Consider the following 21,605-nt stretch of genomic DNA (forward strand, 5'->3'; position numbering starts at 1 on the left):
AATGGATTCTTTGGCTGTCCACATAAGATAACCCTTTTTGGTTCCCGGTAGAACCCTTTTGGGTTCAATATAGAACAATCGGTGGAAATGGTTTTTCAAAGGTTTCTCTATGGGGACAGGTGAAGAACCCTTTTTAGGTTCTAGATAGTACCTATTTTTCTAAGAGTGTATGGTGGACTGGACATAGTATAGCCTGAGACTGTCGCATATTATTGCTCAGTAGCATGAGGTATCATTTAATGTACTGTATACTGTCTCCATTGTCCCCTGAGACAGTCTTCCAGTGTCCCCAAACACGAGGACCTTTCTATGGCAACTCATGAGGGAGAGCTGAGAAGAGAGCTGCATAAAGTGAACAAGCAGAGAAAAGACAGAGTTTGTGTTCCACTGGAACATCTTAAAATATGTACAAATAAACATGATCAGCAGTTGATTAACATCAGCCAGAAACCAGCTGTTAAAAGGCACAAAGAATATTACTGTATAATACAACATTACCAAAAAGTCACAGTAAAACAAACTGAGTGAGTAGCGTTGTGTGTAGTTTGAAAAAGCAAGTGTACGGTATATTCCAAAGGGGATATGGTTTGATACTGTCACTAATCCTGGGCCCTCAGAAGGATATGATTATGGTTTCCTCAAACAGTGTGTATATTTTTGCTTCGCTACGACAGGTAACTGCCAAAATAAAGGAAACACTTGAGTAAATGAGAGATACAAAGTATGTTGGAAGCAGGTGCTTCGAAACAGATGTGGTTCCACAGTTAATTAAGCCATTAACATCCCATCTGGCTTAGGACCATGCATAAAAGAGGGGTCTCAAAGGAGCATAGTGGTCTGTCTGTCTCAGTCACCAGATTTCAACCCAATTGAACACTAATGAGAGATTCTAGAGCGGCGCCTGAGACCATCAATAAAACACCAAACTATGGAATTTCTCATGGAAGAATGGTGTCACATCCCTCAAATAACGTTCCAGATACGTGTCAAATCTATGCCAAGGCCCAACGCCCTATTAAGACACTTTATGTTGTTGATTCCTTTATTTTGGCAGTCATCGCTAGATTACCAATTATTCTATGACTCCTCTTCCTATCCCTCTTTCGCTCTGTTCTCCTATAACCCTGTTCTCCTGTATGAACCCAGTCCTCTGTTGGCTGGGTGTGAGCCAGGAGCCTGGGAGTAGCAGGCACGGTGCCCCCAGAACGGCCCCTTCTGTGAGGGCCAGGGAGAGGCCAGAGACACAGGCAGCAGGAATACTGCCGTCCGAGTGGCTGGCTCCACACTCTGCATTCTCCAGCTCAGAGGATGTAGTGAGGAAGAAAAAGGGTTCTCTCTGTAGTGGAGAGGTCTCGCGAGACTCCAAGGAGAGCAGGTTGTTCAGGGACTGAGAGCTCTCTCTCTCCACCCATTCAATCTGTTCATGATCCTCCCCACTGTCCTCATAATTTCTATTCTCCCACTTTATCTCCCTCAACCTCTCATCCTCCAACTCCCTCTCTCTTTCCATTTCCCATTCTCTCCTGTTCCTGGCCTTCTCTTCCACATCCTCTTCCTCACAGACTTGCTTGAGCCTGGACAGACTTTGGTTAGGAATGGGGAGGTAAGCATCCTCCTCCTCTTCATCTTCCTCCTCCTCTTTCACCTCTTATTCCTCCACATCCTCCTACCCCCTTTCGTTCACCTCCTCTGCTTCTTCATTTTCCTGTTTTCTCATTGTTCTCCCTCTTCCTGACCCTCTCCTCACTCCTGCTTTTCCTCTCTTTATCTCCCTCCCTCCCTCCCTCTGCCTGTGTGTATATCATCATTGTCATAGTTCCTCAGTGCATCTCTGGGTAAACTGTGAGAGCCTCCCTTGTTCCTGCTCTTCCTCCTACTATCCTTCCCTCTCACCTGAGTCCTCTCTCACTGCCCTCCTCCTGTCTCTCAGGATCAGGGTCTGAATCAAGGCTGTGTCTTACTGCCCCTGCTACTTCCTCTCCCTGATCTCCTTCCTTTCTTCTTCCTTTATCTCCCCTTTCGAAGACCTCCCCCGCTTCTTCACCTTGGATCTGTGGATGCGGCCCTCCAGGCGGGCCAGGTCTACTGGAGCCACACTCTGCTCCTCGGGGTGCTGCTGTGGGAGGGAGGGGGAGGTGACTCTGCGCTCACGGACTGATGAACACACAGAGACAGGACATAGGAAGCAGGGAACAGAGAGAGCACAATGAATAGGTGGAGAAGAGAATAAGGAGAGTTAGAGAAGCAGGTGATGTTACATAATCACTGTAGAGGAACTCCAGAGTTCACAGAGCATTTCTCTGTCAGAAGCTGTAGCTGTATGTGTGAAGGTTGTGTTGTGTAACAACAGCTGCTACTTCCCTGACCCTCAGGTAACCCTTCATTATATTACAATACTTATCAACATTGTGTGCTCTCATGCAGAATGTCAACTGTGCTGTTGAAGCACATAGATCACTAGCTCTCTTTTACATTCAGGAACAAGACTGGCAGGTTGCACACTATAAATAATTCAACCAAGGGATATTGGTTGTCATTGATTTACCTGGCTAAGTCATTTTTAAAACTGAGGTTTAAGCTATAGGGCTCTATTTTAACAAACCTAAGGCAATGGTCAATCTAAGCGCAGGTGGTAGCGCTTTAGGTTAAGGGGTGTGTCAGAAATATTTTTGCTATTTTCAATATCACAATTATAGTCGCATTTACTGCATTGTCACGAAACGGCTGGGTTTTAATTAATAAACAAGTTGTGGGTTTGTAGAGGCTTGGCCCCTCACTGGCCAATCAGAACGCCTACAATGCATAGATAAAAATTTAATGTCAGCTCACTGTTTTACTCCTTTCAAACTTTATATTTTAATGAAGCTTTGGTGATTACGATTTATTTTCAAGCAATCTCAGGAGCCAAACCCTTTATTGTCAGTCTTGACTGCTTTGAGATTGCATTGGGCAGACAAAAAAAGCCTTCATTGAGAGGAGGCGAGGATATGCGAAGATTTTAATCAAATAAAATGAAATGGGAAAAACATCAGTTTTTTATGTTTCTAAATACGAAGTATACATGCACCAAAAGCACATTAGACTACTCTTGTTCCATGTGCATATGGGCAGTGAGCATCACGGCTGGATAGGATGCGTTTCCTCTGTCAAAATTCATGCCATAACCAACTGGGTTACCGCTAAAACCAGCTTTTGGTTGGTCCTATCAGTGCCCATCGGAGCGCTAGGGCTGGAAAATGCCCGTGCACCAGTTTTGACATGGCGAAATTGCAAACTAACGTGCGTTTGACAATAGCGTCACCTTAACCGCAGCAGAACATAGAACCCCTTTAGTTATACCCCGGTCTCAAGACAATTCAACATATGATTTCAGCACGTGGGTGATCATGGTCTCACGATGAGGATGTCGACGTACAGTGACACATAATATATTTTCAACAACGACGACTGTAAAGACAACATAGGAAGTGAGGAGAAGAGGAATGTAGAGAGACAAATAAATGGAGGACTAACAGGGACGATCACCAACCGCGTATTCTCTGTCCGGCCGATGACATAGAAGCAAGGCTCTCCTAGCTTGGAGTTGGTCATACATAGAGACAGACTGGACAGCTCCACTGAGAGGGAGAGAAGAGGAACAGAGGAAGAGAGAATAATTAGAGAAAGATGTGTAGGAGTAATATGAAAAAGGGAAAGAAGACAAAGAAATAAAGAGAGAGCAAAGGGAAACGTGTTGGTGAAGGTAAGATAGAACGTGGAGATGGAGAGTCCAAAGAATGAATCACAAGGAAAGGTGAAATAATAGAAGGAAGCAAAGCCCCCAAAAGAGAAACAAGAAACGTGGTGTTAGTAATTTAGAGGTTATACACCCAAGAGAGATACTATACACCCAAGAGAGATACTATACAGCCAAGAGAGATACTATACACCCAAGAGAGATACTATACACCCAAGAGAGATACTATACACCCAAAAGAGATACTATACACCCAAAAGAGATACTATACACCCAAGATAGATACTATATACCCAAGAGAGATACTATACACCCAAGAGAGATACTATACACACAAGAGAGATACTATACAGCCAAGAGAGATACTATACAGCCAAGAGAGATACTATACAGCCAAGAGAGATACTATACAGCCAAGAGAGATACTATACACCCAAGAGAGATACTATACACACAAGAGAGATACTATACACACAAGAGAGATACTATACACACAAGAGAGATACTATACACCCGAGAGAGATACTATACACCCAAGCTAGATATTATACACCAAAGAGAAATATACACCCAAGCTAGATATTATACACCAAAGAGAAATATACACCCAAGATAGATATTATACACCCAAGAGAGATATTATACACCCAAGAGAGATACTATACACCCAAGACAGATACTGTACACCCAAGAGAGATAATATACACCAAAGAGAAATATACAACCAAGATAGATATTATACACCCGAGAGATACTATACACCCAAGATAGATACTATACACCCAAGAGAGATACTATACACCCAAGAGAGAAATTATACACCAAAAACAGATAAACAACATAAGTTGTGACTGTTTAAGGAGGATTCTCTAGTGGCTATGCTAAGTTGAATGTCATGATTCTCTCTAGTATATTGACACCTTATCCTCAGTCCTCATCCCACCTATTCTTTTCTCACACCTTGTCTCTTAAAATCAAATGAAACTGAGTGACAGTTTGCGCAGTAGGAGGAGTGTCTCTGGGGTTTTACAGTGTTTCCACCCCCCTGTCCTTTTCTGTATCTTACCGTAGTCAGGGACGTATCCATTGCCTTTCTTTAGAACCAGGTATATGCGGTGTCCTCCCCTGCGTATCTGCTCTACTGCCTGGCTGTGGGTCATCCCTGTTGTGCTGTCCCCGTTGATCTCCACCAACTGGTCACTCACCTACAGTACACAGTGACAGCATAGTCAGTTGTTGTATGAAATAGTATCTCATAATGTACGTAATATCATGTTTTGTCAACAAAACTTGATTTCCTGAGTTGAGATAACTTACAGTTTACTGTGAAATATTAGACACCCCATTCTTTAAAGAGGTACACAATACACTCACCTGTATTTTGTGGCTGCGTGAGGCAGGTCCCCCCTCCATCAGTCCCAATACATACAGACCCATATTGTACTCACTGCCCCCTCGCAGGCTGAACCCAAACCCTGTCTGCCCACGGTCTAGATCCACACTGTAATACCTAGAGTCATGCTATAAGAAACATGGAGGGAGAGATGGACAGAATGAGATCGAGATCTCAACTTAAAGTGGAAAATACATGTCAGTGTTTTGCAGATGAATTTGGGCTTACTCTTAAAAAGATGTGGATCATTGACACAAACATAATGGATGGCTGCTGTCCTCACCTTGGGTCGTGACCTGTGACCTTTCCTGCTTGTGTAATTGGGGTCATAATCTGTGGTCTCTGATAGGCTGGAGGAGTCTGGGAAAGAAATAAGGGAGAGTGGTTAGCATAGATAGGTACAAGAAGTTAACGCTTCAGTACAGGGAGATGCATAGTGTCTTAGTTATCCTCTGAGCATTAATGGGGAGTATGCAAGCAAGTGGATTGTGTGCATTTCAGTTTTTATTGTGTTTTTGGAAATGTGTGTGTGTATAACATTGTGTGTATTTCTCTATGCTCACAGGTGCTAGGACGGGGGATGATGGTGAGGCGTAGGGTGTTTCCAGCTCTGCGGAGGATGTGGGCGAGCTCCCGGTGTGGAAGGGTCACCACAGAATGCCCCTGAACAGCCTCCAACCGGTCACCGGGCCGTATCTGACCGCTCCTCGCTGCAGGACTGCCCCGACGCACCGTCACGAACCGGTGAGGGAGGAGGGAGGCAGCTGAAAAGAGCCCGAGAGAGAGAGAGAGAGAGAGAGAGCGAATAACAATAACAATTTTTATTTGTGGTAAAGTTATGAACATTATTATTATTACTAACAGTCTAGTATGTTCCTGTCTTATTGGCCCATCGTTGTTGTATGTTTACTTTGACAATGTAAGTGTTTTACTTTCCATGTCAAAGTATATTGAATAGAGATGGAGAGAGAGAGAGAGCGAGAGAGCGAGAGAGAGAGCGAGAGAGCGAGAGAGAGAAAGCGAGAGAAAGCGAGAGAAAGCGAGAGAAAGCGAGAGAGAGCGAGAGAGAGAGAGAGAGAGAAAGCGAGAGAAAGAGAGAGAGAGAAAGAGTGAGAGAAAGAGAGAGAGAGAGAAGAGCGAGAGAGAGAGCGAGAGAGAGTGAGAGAGAGTGAGAGAGCGAGAGAGAGAGAGAGAGAGAGAGCGAGAGAGAGCGAGAGAGAGAGAGAGAGAGAGAGAGAGAGAGAGAGAGAGAGAGAGAGAGAGAGAGAGAGAGTGAGAAAGAGCGAGAGAGAGCGAGAGAGAGCGAGAGAGAGCGAGAGAGAGCGAGAGAGAGAGAGAGAGAGAGAGAGAGAGAGAGAGAGAGAGAGAGAGAGAGAGAGAGAGAGAGAGAGAGAGGTTGTTGAAAAGTTGTTTTTCACTTTATATATTCACTTTGTATGTTGTCTACCTCACTTGCTTTGGCAATGTTAACACATGTTTCCCATGCCAATAAAGCCCTTGAATTGAATTGAATTGAATTGAAAGGCAGGTATTGAAGTTCCACAGTAAAACCTCTTCAACCCCTAATTAGTCCTGGATTGGTACAGAGGCACAGAAGAACATGTATCTCAACCCTCAGACACCAAACCCCTGGCTGAAGCACATTGCTGCAGTATATACTTGAACGTTTAACAATAAACATTTTTTAAGGTTAAACACATCTCAAGAGACTGAAACTGCCCTGTTTCTCCCCAATAATTGTATTTTCATTAGAATTTGTCGCCAATTAGAAAACCTCTTTAAAAGTCACAGTGAAGAACTAGTGAGTAAGGTCATTAAGAGAAAGAACAGAGAGACAAGTTGTAAATCATCCTGGTTTGTGGCAGAATCCCTCAAAACAAGCTGTAACTAAACCTTGGCAGTTTTTGACTGTCATTATCTACTCTCTTCCGTCTGCTTTTCTCTTTCTCTTTCCATCTCCAAAACTAATTTGTCCTCCTTCATCCCCCCATCAATCAGTCCATCGCTCTATCCCCGACACAACAAGGACCATTTCCTGTCCTTTTGATATGACATGTCTTCTAACAGTGTTTTTCAACCTTTTGTAGTACCAGGGACAAGCAAAGAATGGTTGACTCTGATATCTATAAACTCTAGAATGAAATAATTCCCTCTGTCCATCTCTCTACTATTCCAATACTACAGTCCTTAAAGTCATTTTCTAAACTGTAAGCAAAACTGTGCTTACATTCTGCATAATTAGCCTTCCATTAACAGTGAGGGAGGAACTAACAGTTCCCTGGTCTATACTGACCTATTTAAACATACTCTCTCTTTCAAGCACACTTTATTCAGTCTTTGATGTTTGTGCTTGCTTGACATTTTCCCTGACTGTGAGAAGAACACGGTCCAAACTTACCCAGCCCTCCCCCTCAACTTAGCTTACAAAACATCACTCACACTGACTCACCCTCTCTGTCATGCATAACATCAGTGACACAGAGGGCAGCTAAGGTGAAAAATGGTGTGTGTGAGTATGTTTTGTGTGTGTGTGCTTCTCTGACAAACTGTTACCCAGGTCATACCATCACTCTCCCAGCCAGATGCAGAGAAACTCATCCACACCTTCCTCTTCTCTCGGATCGACTACGGCAATGTTCTGTTTGGGGACCTCCCAGCCAAATCAGTACAGAGGCTCCAACTAATCCAGAACAGTGCTGCCAAGGTTCTGACCAGGACCAAGAATTCGGACCATATCACACCGATCCTGGCCCAACTCCACTGGCTACCAGTCAACTACAGGATCGACATTGTCATGTTTGTATTTAAAGCCTTGAATGGACTGAGCCACACCTACATCAGCGACCTCATCTCAAACAGCGAGCCACCTGCCACTCACCACTGCTTCAAGTCCCCAAGACACGTCTTCGAACTATGGGGGACCGAGCCTTCTGCTGCCTTGCCCCTTGCCTATGGAATACTCTCCCTGACCATCAGAGAACCGCTACACCCCTCTAAACTTTTACCAGCCTTGATTCTAAATGTGTTATTTTTATTGTATATATATATATTTTTATTCTTCGGTAGAGCTTTCAAATAACTCTAATGAAAAGCGCAATACAAATTTCATCTATGATTATTATTATTATTACTGGTACTTTTACCACTACAATTACCACTTGTAGGATTACATCCACAACTACAGTACAACTTAACTGCTTACAGTACACCTCAGGCCATGAATGACTGAAACTCCAATGGTGCTCAAGGAAACAGTATGAGAAACATATTGCAGATGTTGAACTAATTGACAGCTTTGATGCAAATCTGTCATGTTAATTTCAGTTAAACAACATTTTTATACACACACACACACACACACACACACACACACACACGCACGCACATACACACGTACGCACATACACACAAACACGTACGCACAAACACATGCACGCACATACACACGTACGCACATACACACGTACGCACAAACACACGTACGCACATACACACGTACGCACAAACACACGCACGCACATACACACGTACGCACAAACACACGCACGCACATACACACGTACGCACAAACACACGCACGCACATACACACGTACGCACAAACACACGTACGCACAAACGCAGACATACTCATACAGTGGCATAACTCACACAAAGCATTTAGACAGACAGCATTCAACCAGAAACCAGAAAGTCGCAACATAATTACGTTTGGAGTCCTTGACAGTTCTCAAAGCAGACTGCAGTCTTTCCAACATGGCTTTTTGAATTACATATGTAGCGCAAAAAATCCTGAATTCCAACAAAACAGCTTGGAGATGCTTACATCTAAATGAATGGGGTCAGACCAATAAAAACACAATGAACTAAAACATGTCCCTGCTGTTGCTCTGGTTCAGTGTAACGTCTAAAGCAATTCAGAGAGAGAGAGATTGAGAGCGAGAGAGGCGGGAGAGAGAGGGGGGAGGGAGTTTTAATCTTTAGAGAAACCAGACTGAATCCTTTCACTGCAGAGAGAAGGGAGGGAGACTGTGGTATATAGAAAAGGATAGATTATAGATTAGAGAGAAAGAGAGAGAGAGAGAGGCAGGGAGATGGAGATTATGGTTATTGAGATAAGACAGAGGTGAAATGCAGGTGTGAGAGGATAATGGAGAGAGAGACATTCTTTGTGCTGTTGAGACAAGACAGCATTAATGTATGTTAGCTTTGCCCATAAATCAAATTGAACTGCATTAGAATTGGTCAGAGAGGCAAATACAAAGAGAGGGGAAACTGCTGGGCAAACACTGGTTGAATCAAAGTTGTTTCCGCAACATTTAAATGAAATTACGTTGAACCAACGTGGAATATACGTTGAATGGACATCTGTGCCCAGTGGGATGGAATGGTTGGTATACTGTAGCTAACCTGGTATTTAATTAATGCCCTCTAGCTAATAGTTTATCAGGTGGGATGTTTTCCCCTTCACAGCCACAATGAGAACACAAACTAGCTTCATTGTGCTGTTAATGGTGTAGGATCTTAATTTGATCACTTATGTTGCTGCAGATGAGTTCAATGATTTACATAAATTCACTGAAAACCCACACTAACACACAATTTTATGAACAGTATTGCACTTCTCATGTAGACTTTACTTTTGGCCAGCTAAGAGCCTAAGCACCGATCAAGCAACATTATGGACTAAACATTCAAATCCTGTTGCTGCAGGATTATTTTTCTGTGACAATATAGGTCAAATTAAGATCCTACATCTGTAACGTGACAGAGTTGCAGAGGTGCAGTATACTGTAGTGTTACAGCAGGCTTAGGATTGTATTGGTGTAAAGCAGCATGTTATCATCAAAAGGTTATTCTGTTGGAGGCAAATGGAGCTGACAGGCTGATGTAGATAAGAGCACTGACACATATAAAACATGTGTGGCTTAGCTCCTAATAGCCCTGTGGCATGGGGCTTCACGCTGGATAATCTCACTATTGATTCCATTAATTGTCACGAGGGCTAGTGTATGTAGTACACATGCAAATCCCACACACATACATATTCATAAAATGCACTTAAACACATGGGCACCACCACACAAAATATTACACCCTATAACAGCAATGTTACACTTCAACACACACACACACACTTCAACACACACACACACGCACACGCACACACACACGCACACACACACACACACACACACACGCATACACACACACACACACGCACACACACACACACACACACACACACACACACACACACACACACACACACACACACACACACACACGCACACGCACACGCACACGCACGCGCACACACACAAACGCAAACACTAGGAAGGAAGCGGCGTAACAAGATCCCAGCTTCAGCATTATGGGGAAGGGAAATGGGGTAAATGCAGTGCTGTCATTGGACTGTTTTTTTTTGTCATTGGACTGTTTTTGTGTTTTATGACTCCATATTATCTGGAGTGCTGGCTGAAACACTAAAAAGATCATGAGCAGTGCGCAGGCTGACATCATCATGGGGCTAGTGGGGGGGGGGGGCTGTCTTTAAGTGACAGAGACCTGTGACTCATCATCATGACTCAGTGACTGTTATGCAGCCATAATTATTTATTCATCAAACTACAGAACAGTGTGTCCAGTTAGGAAGCCTTTCTCTTCATGCGAAAGACTGACTTTTCACTGGGTGATGACTGCCATTGACATTTGTTGGGGACAAGATAAGGGATTTGGTGTAAAAGGTTATGGTTCCTATTTTCTGCAGAAACTGCAATCCAATACCTCACCGACTTTCAACCAAGGGAAAACTGAAACTCAATCCAATCAATAAGAAGATGCATATTTGCCAATGTAAAATGACATGTGTTCTGCTACAAATTAATTAGTTCTCACCTTTCCCCTTCTCTACATCCTGAGAAGCGATGACAAATCCGAACCCCTCTCCTGGCTTCCTCCTCAGCTCCACATCGAATCCCCGGGGTACACGATTCCATCCCCCTCCCTCTTGCCCTGGTCCTGGGACCACCACCCCCCTGTCCCTCTCATCCTCTATGCCCGCGTTCAGCCAGTCTTTGGGCTCCATGGTGAGGGTGACTGGGACTGACTCCAGGAAACTGGTGCTCTGGACCAGAGAGGAGCGCACCATGGCTGGGGGAGGGGGAGGAGGGGTGGAGGTGGGACGGGGTGGGAAGAGGACAACTGCAGGGGGCGATGGGTTCTTGTCTGAGGCCACAGGTGAAGGAGGGGGGCGAAGGAGTGGTGAGGTGACTTTCCGTATAGAGTTGGGGGAGATGGAAGAATGATGGAAACCTGAAGACGGGGAATAACATCACTAAAGGAATTGTTGAGAGACTTTCTTTAGGTTTTATTCATTACTGAGAAACAATGTAATGAATGCAGTAAATAAAATCTCCTAAAAACAAGTTTGCAGTAAAGTAACTAATGTTCTTACCTCCTCTGTGAACCAATAGGATAACTTCTTTTTGTTTGGTGTATTCCTGGAGAACTCGTTGTATCTGGAGGGAAAGGTATCAATTTAGTATATCTGATTTAACTTGACCTAATCTTGTGTATTCTCCATCTCTTTCATATCTTCTTTCTCTCCACGTTTCCCTCCTCAGTACCTGTGCAAAGCTGAGACTCTGGACGTCTACTCCGTTGATCTTCATGATGGCATCCCCTGGCTGTAGGGAGGAGCACTGCCTCCTATCCCAGACCCTCTTGATCAGGGCCAGCCTGCCCCCCTGTCCCCCGGCCGTCACACTGAAGCCCATATCTCCTCCCCCCTCACATTGAGCCAGGGCTACAGGCACCAGCTCCCCTCCACCTCCAACCCCACCTCCTCCGACCCCACCTCCGCTGCACAGGCTCATTAACCCCGGAGACGAGATGCTGCTGTGACTGCCACTGCCACTGGTGTTGCTATGGAAGCCGATTTGTGGTCTGTCGGGGGTGGGAGGGGGTCTCAGCAGGGAAGCCTGGGGCCTGATGAGGCGGGAGTATACCCCTCCGCCTGGGGAGGATGAAAGGCGGGGTCTTCCTGACTGGTGCATGGGCAGTCTGGACACAGGGAGTGTGGAGGAGGTGGACAGGTCGCTCTCTGACAGGTCACTCTTAGAGGTTCTGTAGCGCAGGGGCTGAGGGGGGGTAGAGAGGGAGTTATTGTTGTGGTTACGGATCATGGATGCCCTGCAGAGGAAGAAAAGAGACAGAAATATAGTCAGCGTTCTCCATTAAAGTAGAATACAGTTGAAGTTGGAAGTTTACATACACTTAGGTTATAGTCATTAAAAGTTGTTTTTCAATCACTCCACAAATGTCTTGTTAACAAACTATAGTTTTGGCAAGTCGGTTAGGACATCTACTTTGTGCATGACACAAGTAATTTTTCCAACAATTGTTTACAGACAGAATATTTCACTTATAATTCACTGTATCACAATTCCAGTGGATCAGAACTTTACATGCATTAAGTTGACTGTGCCTTTAAACAGCTTGGAAAATTCCAGAAAATGATGTCATGGCTTTAGAAGCTTCTGATAGGCTAATTGACATCATTTGAGTCAATTGGAGGTGTACCTGTGGATGTAGTTCAAGAGCTACCTTCAAACTCAGTGACTCTTTGCTTGACATCATGGCAAAATCAAAAGAAATCAGCCAAGACCTCAGAAAACAATTGTAGACCTCCACAAGTCTGGTTCATCCTTGGGAGCAATTTCCAAACACCTGAAGGTACTACATTCATCTGTACAAACAATAGTACGCAAGTATAAACACCATGGGACCATGCAGCCGTCATACCTCTGAGGAAGGAGACACGTTCTGTCTCCTAGAGATGAACGTACTTTGGTGCGAAAAGTGCAAATCAATCCCAGAACAATAGCAAAGGACCTTGTTAAGATGCTGGAGGAAACAGGTACAAAAGTATCTATATCCACAGTAAAACAAGTCCTATATCGACATAACCTGAAAGGCTGCTCAGCAAGGAAGAAGCCACTGCTCCAAAACCGTCATAAAAAAGCCAGACTACGGTTTGCAACTGCACATGGGGACAAAGATCGTACTTTTTGGAGAAATGTCCTCTTGTCTGATGAAACAAAATAGAACTGTTTGGAGGAAAAAGGTGGAGGCTTGCAAGCCGAAGAACACCATCCCAACTGTGAAGCACAGGGGTGGCAGCATCATGTTGTGGGGGTGCATTGCTCCAGGAGGGACTGGTGCACTTCACAAAATAGATGGCATCATGAGGTTGTAAAATTATGTGGATATATTGAAGCAACATCTCAAGACATCAGTCAGTAGGTTAAAGCTTGATCGCAAATGGGTCTTCCAAATGGACAATGACCCCAAGCATACTTCCAAAGTTGTGGCAAAATGGCTTAAGGACAACAAAGTCAAAGTATTTGAGTGGCCATCACAAAGCCCTGACCTCAATCCTATAGAAAATGTGTGGGCAGAACTGAAAAAGTGTGTGCGAGCAAGGAGGCCTACTATCCTGACTCAGTTACATCAGCTCTGTTAGGAGGAATGGGCCAAAATTCACCCAACTTATTGTAGGAAGCTTGTGGAAGTCTACCCGAAACCTTTGACCCAAGTTAAACAATTTAAAGGTAATGCTACCAAATACGAATTGAGTGTATGTAAACTTCTGACCCACTGGGAATGTGATGAAAGAAATAAAAGCTGAAATAAATAATTCTCTCTACTATTATTCTGACATTTCACATTCTTGAAATAAAGGACTCCATTGAGATTGACCTAAAACAGGGAATTTTTACTAGGATTTAATGTAAGGAATTGTGAAAAACTGAGTTTAAATGTATTTGGCTAAGGTGTATGTAAACTTCTGACTTCAATCTGTATCTGTAAATTATATTGTGTGTGGGTGTGCGTGTGTGTGTGTCACCTGTGTGAGCCGATGGCTGAGACCACCTCACTGTCACTCTGGGAGTTATCCGGGGCCTGCAGGTGGGCGAGATCCCTCAGGGAGCGGGGTGGGCGGACCGGGGGGGTGGTGACAGTGATGCTGCCACTGGAACGTCTATAAGATGGTGGTGTAGGGGAGGTGGAGTCAGATAGGTGACGCCTGGAACGTCTGTAGGAGGGCGGCTCGGCGGAGTCAGCGGGGTGCACACTAGACCGTCTGTAGGAGGGTGAATCAAAGGCAGTGGAGTCAGAGAGCTGTCCACTGGATATTCTATAAAAGGGTGATGAAGGGGCCGTGGAGTGAGCGAGGTTTCCACTGGAGTGTCTGTAAGAGGGTGGCGGTCGGGTAGCTGTGGAGGTGGCATTCCCATTGGCATCCAGTCCCGGCCCCACTCCTGGACCCATATAACCCACGTCATGGTGGTGAGAAAGGACGCCATTGAGATTATGATACTGGGTCTGGGTTGGGGCTGTGGATGGGCGGGGGAGGAGCTGGTGTAATGGCTGGGGCTGGGTGGTGGTAGGTGGGAGGAGGGGGTCACAGACATCAGTTGACCCAGGATGGGGCTGCTTGAGGCATCCGTCTGTGTTGTAGAGCATGGGGTAGCCCCTCCGGAGGACCATGTCCACACTGTGGCCCACAGCCACTGCCTTCAGCATCTCCACCACCTCTTTATGAGACGTTCCCAGGACACAGACGTCGTTGATGTACACCAGGATATCCGCTGTGGGGACCAAGAGGATGGGTTGAAAGGCTTCTGGTTCAGTTATCCCACAGCATTAGTATACCTTTAAAACCTGCATATAGAACATCACATCATCTATTTGCAAATTGTTTGAGGGATATTGTAGTTCTAGTTCATAAATGCTATGCTATTTTTGTGTGGGTATGTGTGAAATGTAATCTTACCAACTAATCCCTCTGTATCCCAACCTTCTAAAATGTTCAAATGTGACAGGTGTCACAGTCTGTATTAGTGGGTGTTTATAGTATGTGTTAGTGTGCACATACAGTATGTACGTGTGTTGCTGGATGTGATGATAGCTAGATTATGGCATGCATGCCATTAGGATTAGAGATTGATTGAGATCTACTCTCTGTGGGAGATCACAGAAAAATCCCACCACTATAATCCAGCTCCAGTGAGAGATAGAGAGAGAGAGAGAGAGAGAGAGAGGGAGAGAGAGAGACTTATCTGGTAGATGTGAACACGTGCTACAGTATAATACCAACTATAGTCACATGCTTTTTACAGTATAACAATACTAAATATAGTGTTTACATTCCAGTGAGTATCGTAACAACAACAAGAATAATGTGATTCTGTGGGCTGACATCTCTGAGCAAAGTTACAAAGAGAGATGGAATATTCTCAAACTGCCTAAACAAGCCACATTTAAACCAGGTTAAAAAACCCAGACCAAGGTCAAGTACAGTGAGGAGAGAGAGTTTACAGGAGTCAATTTTCACAGTCTGCAAGTATTTAAAAATGTTTTGCCTATTAAACATCCGTTTTTAACGCTCAATAATCCACAATTCAATCTGTTGCAAACATAAATCCAAGACTCATTTCTGTTTAATTGACATTTACATTTACGAGGAATCCGGCTTTAATGCTCAATATTTTAATGTCAACATTGGCAAAGTTAAGATACCCTTAAAGAAGCAAAATGTAACATATTCCTTGGAAGGAAGTGTAAAACTGTGTAAAACTTTTCAAAAAGGATAATAATCTCTCTGTATATTGTCCCCTCCCTCCCTCCCTCCTACCTGTGTTGAGTGCTCCAGGTCCCCCTGGCATGATGCTGTAGACCTGGAGAAACTCCCTGGCTCTGCTGCCCCCCACGATGTTGAAACCAAACCCCCCGGGACCTTTAGAGAGGCATATGTGGATAGAGAAACCCCTCAGCTCCCCTGGCTGGTCTGTGAACCCTGGTACTGAGAAAACAAGAAGGAGGGAGTGAAAGAGAGTGGGAAAAGATACGGAAAGGAGTGAAAAGTGCAAAGAAGCACAGAGACAGATGCTTACAACAGAGAGGGAGAGCGACAGAGGTTTTGTGCAATTGGCAGGTAAAGAGGAAATAAAGGTCACCATGAAGAGGTTAGAGAAAGACAGAGAGACAGAGAAAGGTTGCACCCTGTATGTGTGTGAATGAGTGAACTGCTTAGAATGTGCCGTTCAGAGTTGAGTTAAGAGACGCACAACACTGACAACTGAAAACTCATGGCCAGATGGCACTTAGTGCAAAACGTTTAGAAATAAATAGACATGCAGGCAAAGGTTTTTTTCCTCCCTGTCATAATGGCCCACAGAGAAGATTCAAACCTCTTGAAAAGGAAATAAACTCTCTGCCTGATCTGTATCACCTCCTGCTGGTTAAAACAGTGAACTGCAACCCACTAATATTTTGACCAGCTTTACCCATGATATTCTGGCAGATGGGGCTCTAATTGCTATAATCAGCTATATTGGTCAAACGTTGTTGTATTAGGTTGTTTTATCTGTGAATCACATGACACAATTATGATTGAAGGTTGTCAGTGTCATGCCCAACACATGGCCTCTGTCATCCACTGCAGAACGGACCTGTGCCAGTGGTTCCTCCTAGCTTGCCGTTATGGGGTTAGGGATTCATCACTACACAGTATCTCAATTCTACTAAAAGCTCATTTAATTTCATTTGAATCTATTAACAGGCTCGCTGTGCCTATGGTCCTGTAGTTCCCATCTTATTAACGTACAGTGCATCATTAGGCAGCCCAATGGTTAAACGCTCTAGCACTGTTTCCATAATTATAGAGTGGGAGAGAGCTCACATTGGTTCTTGTCGAGCATCGTTTCTCTGCTGCTCTGAGCACGACGATCCTGCCAGCTGATAGTCTTGGAGTAATGGCTAAAAGAGAGTGACAGACAGGCCACCTCAAAGTCACCAATCAATCACCACCATGGTGATGCTATATAACAGTATTTACAAGTCAACATCCTTGACCAGAAACAACATAAAACATAGAAGAGAGCAGTCTATCCACGTAGAACAGAATAGAATAGTCACTTTCTTTCTGTTTTATTTATTTCTGTAAAGTGTGGTGTGACCTTGTTAAATGCACTTTGAATAAATTGTGATTTGATTCACTCACTCTGTGTAGAAAGGCTCTCCTGAGTTGCTGAAGGCCTTCTTCCAGTTTTTAGACATCACTGCTGGCACCCTGGCACTGGTGCTGCCATGACCGTTCTCCATGGCGCTGCCATACCCTCTTGACCAGCAGGGGGACAGGGAGACGGGATGGGCATTGCTGATACCCGCTGATCCACCTGGAACGTCAATGAAGACAACAGGCAAAACACTGAAAACGAGTGTTTGACACGTTATTAAAGTTATTCTCAGCTTACAGTCAGTGAAAATAGAACCCTTGAATAATCTCTGGAATCATGGAAATTGTCTACACTGAACTTAGTTTACAGCTAGCTTTAAAGCCACATTTCCAAATCCAGACCCATTGAGTCTAGTGTAAAAAAAAAAAATAAGCAAAAAAGCAAGGCATGCATTCCATACATTACAGTACAGCACAGGGTCTATGCAAACAGCTTTTGCTCAACCCTCCTGTCCTTTAGAATGTATGTGGGAGGATGTGGCCTGCTGCTTACTCAGAGCTGCAGTCAGAGTCAGTCCAGCCAACACTCCGTTCAGCACCACATAGCCATGCGATAGATGACTCAGCAGCACAGGTCAGGACCATAGTCAACTCCCTGTTCCCTGCCTACCACACAGCCTGCCTCTGGTCAGCTTGACCCTCCTCTGGAGCAAATCCAGCGATCAATGTGGCCACAGCCCCGCATAGAGCCAGAAGCATACTAATCATGCTAATCATTGATTAATTTGTCCATCAAAAACTCTGAGGTACAGAAGGACAATGCAGTCTTTACAGTCTTTACAGTAGCTGCAGGCCACCATACCTGGCACACATTTACCTGGCACACATCACAAAAAGGTTTCAAATTCAAATAATTTACTACAACTACTGTTACTACTACTACTTATACTATGCTTACTATGACTGCTACTACTAATACACATTAACACTATATATGACTGTAGTAAATTGGTCACCCATATAGTCTTACGGGGGAGCAGCCTGTCTTTGGTAAACCTGCCTGACAGGCCAGAGACCTCTTCACTGTTCTCCTCTTCCTCTGCTGCTTTCTCCAGGTTGCTAAGCGACTTGCTGCGTGTCCGGAAGTTCCGAAGCAGGTTGCGGTGTTCCCGGTAGGTGATGGGAGGGCTCTCTGGACCGATGTGTACTGGCCGTGGGGTGCCGTAGTAGTTCCCTGAGAGAAGGAAGAGAACGTGAGTTAATAAGCCACAACATTATTGTTAGAATCATATTTGTACTGTTGGTCCTTGGTGCCAAGAAAGAATGGGGAAAAGAGAAAGACAAAATGTGATTGCGAAAAGGATAAGAGGTAAAGCAATTCAGCGTAGAGATGGAGATCCCAAACACATCTGAAAAGGCTATCATACAAAATATAGAATATACAGTCAATCCTAAATATTATGATGGAGGTGTTCCAGTGCAGTGCATTCATCACATAGATTACCATCCACCCTTAGGATCAGTAAAGTCTACTCTATTTTCTCCTTCAATTCTATCCTTCTGTTGTGGAAGCTATAATACAAATCAAATTACTGAAATGTATTCCTCCAGCTCATGCAGTCAGATCAGGGTAAGGAGATAAGGAGAAACATTAAATTGCTGTTGTACTCAGGGGGTGTCTTTTTAATCAGAGAAAGCAGTCCAACTCTAACCCTCCTGGGGTGGAGAGACTGAGACCTGTTCAAGACCTGGTGTCATTAACTACATGGAAATAATAAGGCTACCTCTGAGAAAATGTTTCTATCTACCATGCATGAGAGCACTAGCAGTTCCGGACGACTGTGTGATATCTCACTCCTGAGTAAGACCTTTACCTTTAAACAGGTTAACATTCACAAGGCCGCGTGGCCGACGGATTACCAGGACGCGTACTAAGAGCATGCACTGACCAGCTCACGGGTGTCTTCACTGACATTTTCAATCTCTCCCTGACCCAGTCTGTAATATGTGCATGTTTCAAGCAGACCACCATAGTCCCTGTGCCAAGAATTCCAAGGTAACCTGTCTAAATGACTATTGCCCCGCCGCACTCACATCGGTGCAATGAAATGCTTTGAAAGGCTGGTCATGGCTCACATCAACACCATCATCCCAGAAACCCTGGACTCACTCCAATCCGCAAACCTCCCCAACAGATCAACGGATGACGCAATCTCTACTGCATTCCACACTATTCTCTGCCACCTGGACAAGATGAACATCTACAGTATGTGATAATGCTGTTCATTGACACCAAGCTCATCACTAAGCTCAGGACCCTGGGACTGAACACTGGACTTCCTGACAGGCTTCCTCTAGGTAGTGAGGGTAAGCAACAACACACCCTGTGTTGATCCTCAACACAGGGGCCCCTCAGGGATGCGTGCTTAGTCCACTCCTTTACGCCCTGTTCACCCACGACCGCGTGGCCGCACACCCACACGACAGAGCCTGGCGCGAACCCAGGGTCTCTGGTGGCACAGCTTAACCACTGCGCCACCTGGGAGGCCCGACGAGTTTGAGTTATAGTTTATTTTTATTTTTACAGGGACAGTACACATGAATCAACGTTTCAGTAAAAGTGCCGGTTTTATCCAGCCGGCTAATTTTAAACCGCAGTCCCTGGGCAGGTTATTAAAAACAATTACAACAACAATACAGACAATCAATGAGCAGTGAGGCTGCAGTGGAGCGGGTCTAGAGTTTCAAGTTCCTTGGTGTCCACATCACACACACCATCACAGTCGTGAGGCTGACATTTTTTGGCATGGGCCCACAGATCCTCAAACAGTTGTACAGCTATAGCATTGAGAGCATGTTGATTGGCTGCATCACCGCTTGGTTTGGCAATTCTTGGCATCCGACCGCAAGGCGCTACAGAGGGTAGTGCGTACGACCCAGTACATCACTGGGCCCTAGCTCCCTGCCATCCAGGACCTCTATACCAGATGGGGTCAGAGGAAGGCCCTAAAAATTGTTAAAGACTCCAGCCCCCAAGTCATAGACTGTTCTCTCTGCTACCGCACAGAAAGCGGTACCGATGCACCAAGACTGGAACCAACAGAACCCTAAACAGCTTCCAACTCCAAGCCATAAGACTACTAAATAGTTAACCAAATAGCTGCCTGGACTATCTAGATTGACCCTTTTTGCACTAACTCTTTTGACTCGTCCAATACACCGCTGGTACTGTTTATCATCTATCCTGTTGCCTAGTCACTTTACCCCTACCTATTTGTACATAAACTCAGCAAAAAAAGAAACGTCCTCTCACTGTCAACTGCGCTTATTTTCTGCAAACTTAACATGTGTAAATATTTGCATGAACATAACAAGATTCAACAACTGAGACATAAACTGAACAAGTTCCACAGACATGTGACTAACAGAAATGGAAAAATGTGTCCCTGAACAAAGGGAGGATCAAAATAAAAACTAACAGTCAGTATCTGGTGTGGCCACCAGCTGCATTAAGTACTGCAGTGCATCCCCTCCTCATGGACTGAGATTTTCCAGATTTTCGAGTTCTTGCTGTGAGATGTTACCCCACTCTTCCACCAAGGCACCTGCAAGTTCCCCGACATTTCTGGGGGGGAACTTCCGATCCAACAGGCCCCAGACGTGGTCAATGAGATTGAGATCTGGGCTCTTTGCTGGCCATGGCAGAACACTGACATTCCTGTCTTGCAGGAAATCATGCACAGAACGAGCAGTATGGCTGGTGGCATTGGTCATGCTGGAGGGTCATGTCAGGATGAGCCTGCAGGAAAGGTACCACGTGACAGAGGAGGATGCCTTCCCTGTAACGCACAGCGTTGAGATTGCCTGCAATGACAACAAGCTCAGTCGATGATGTTGTGACACACCACCCCAGACCATGATGGACCCGACACCTCCAAATGGATCCCGCAACAGAGTACAGGCCTCGGCGTAACGCTCATTCCTTCATCGATAAACGCAAATCCGACCATCACCCCTCACTTTTTGCCCGTCCTGTCTGGTCCAGCGACGGTGGGTTTGTGCCCATAGGCGATGTTGTCGCCGGTGATGTCTGGTGAGGACCTGCCTTACAACAGGCCTACAAGCCCTCAGTCCAGCCTCTCTCAGCCTATTGCGGACAGTCTGAGCACTGATGGAGGGATTGTGCATTCCTGGTGTAACTCGGGCAGTTGTTGCCATCCTGTACCTATCTTGCAGGTGTGATGTTCGGATGTACCGATCCTGTGCGGGTGTTGTTACATGTGGTCTGCCACTGCGAGGACGATCAGCTGCCCGCCCTGTCTCCCTGTAGCGCTGTCTTAGGCTTCTCACAGTACGGACATTGCAATTTATTTCGCTGGCCACATTGCAGTCCTCATGCCTCCTTGCAGCATGCCTAAGGCACGTTCATGCAGATGAGCAGGGACCCTGGGC

At 45.0% G+C, this 21,605-nt stretch overlaps 1 protein-coding gene across 2 annotated transcripts; it reads right to left on the bottom strand.

The window, feature by feature from the left end:
* Positions 1–1,766: 1,766 nt before the first annotated feature.
* LOC112216192 (membrane-associated guanylate kinase, WW and PDZ domain-containing protein 2-like) lies at positions 1,767–16,211 on the bottom strand. 2 transcript variants are annotated; one of them, XM_024376011.2, is made up of 11 exons: positions 15,831–16,211; positions 14,040–14,784; positions 11,758–12,322; positions 11,586–11,649; positions 11,027–11,443; positions 5,693–5,893; positions 5,413–5,489; positions 5,111–5,257; positions 4,803–4,941; positions 3,530–3,617; positions 1,767–2,154 (listed from the first exon to the last, which is right to left on the bottom strand). In XM_024376011.2, the coding sequence occupies exons 1-11, from the start codon at positions 16,153–16,155 to the stop codon at positions 2,148–2,150; spliced, it is 2,775 nt and encodes a 924-aa protein (XP_024231779.1). In that variant the 5' UTR covers positions 16,156–16,211; the 3' UTR covers positions 1,767–2,147. The 2 variants fall into 2 exon arrangements, with proteins under 2 accessions (XP_024231779.1, XP_024231778.1); XM_024376010.1 differs by lacking the exon at positions 1,767–2,154 and having other exon boundaries at positions 3,347–3,617.
* Positions 16,212–21,605: the final 5,394 nt, after the last annotated feature.

Source organism: Oncorhynchus tshawytscha, linkage group LG16 (assembly GCF_018296145.1).
Source record: "Oncorhynchus tshawytscha isolate Ot180627B linkage group LG16, Otsh_v2.0, whole genome shotgun sequence".
In the NCBI taxonomy this organism is placed as follows: Eukaryota; Metazoa; Chordata; class Actinopteri; order Salmoniformes; family Salmonidae; genus Oncorhynchus; species Oncorhynchus tshawytscha.

Bases quoted from the DNA above. Each gene is read 5' to 3' on its own strand.
- LOC112216192 (XM_024376010.1), bottom strand. From the start codon at position 16,155: ATGGTGACCTTTATTTCCTCTTTACCTGCCAATTGCACAAAACCTCTG. The intron at 11,444-11,585 runs GTAAGAACATTA...CCCCGTCTTCAG, and splicing joins CCTATTGGTTCACAGAGGAG to GTTTCCATCATTCTTCCATC. The intron at 5,490-5,692 runs GTGAGCATAGAG...TTTCTTTCCCAG, and splicing joins CATCCCCCGTCCTAGCACCT to ACTCCTCCAGCCTATCAGAG.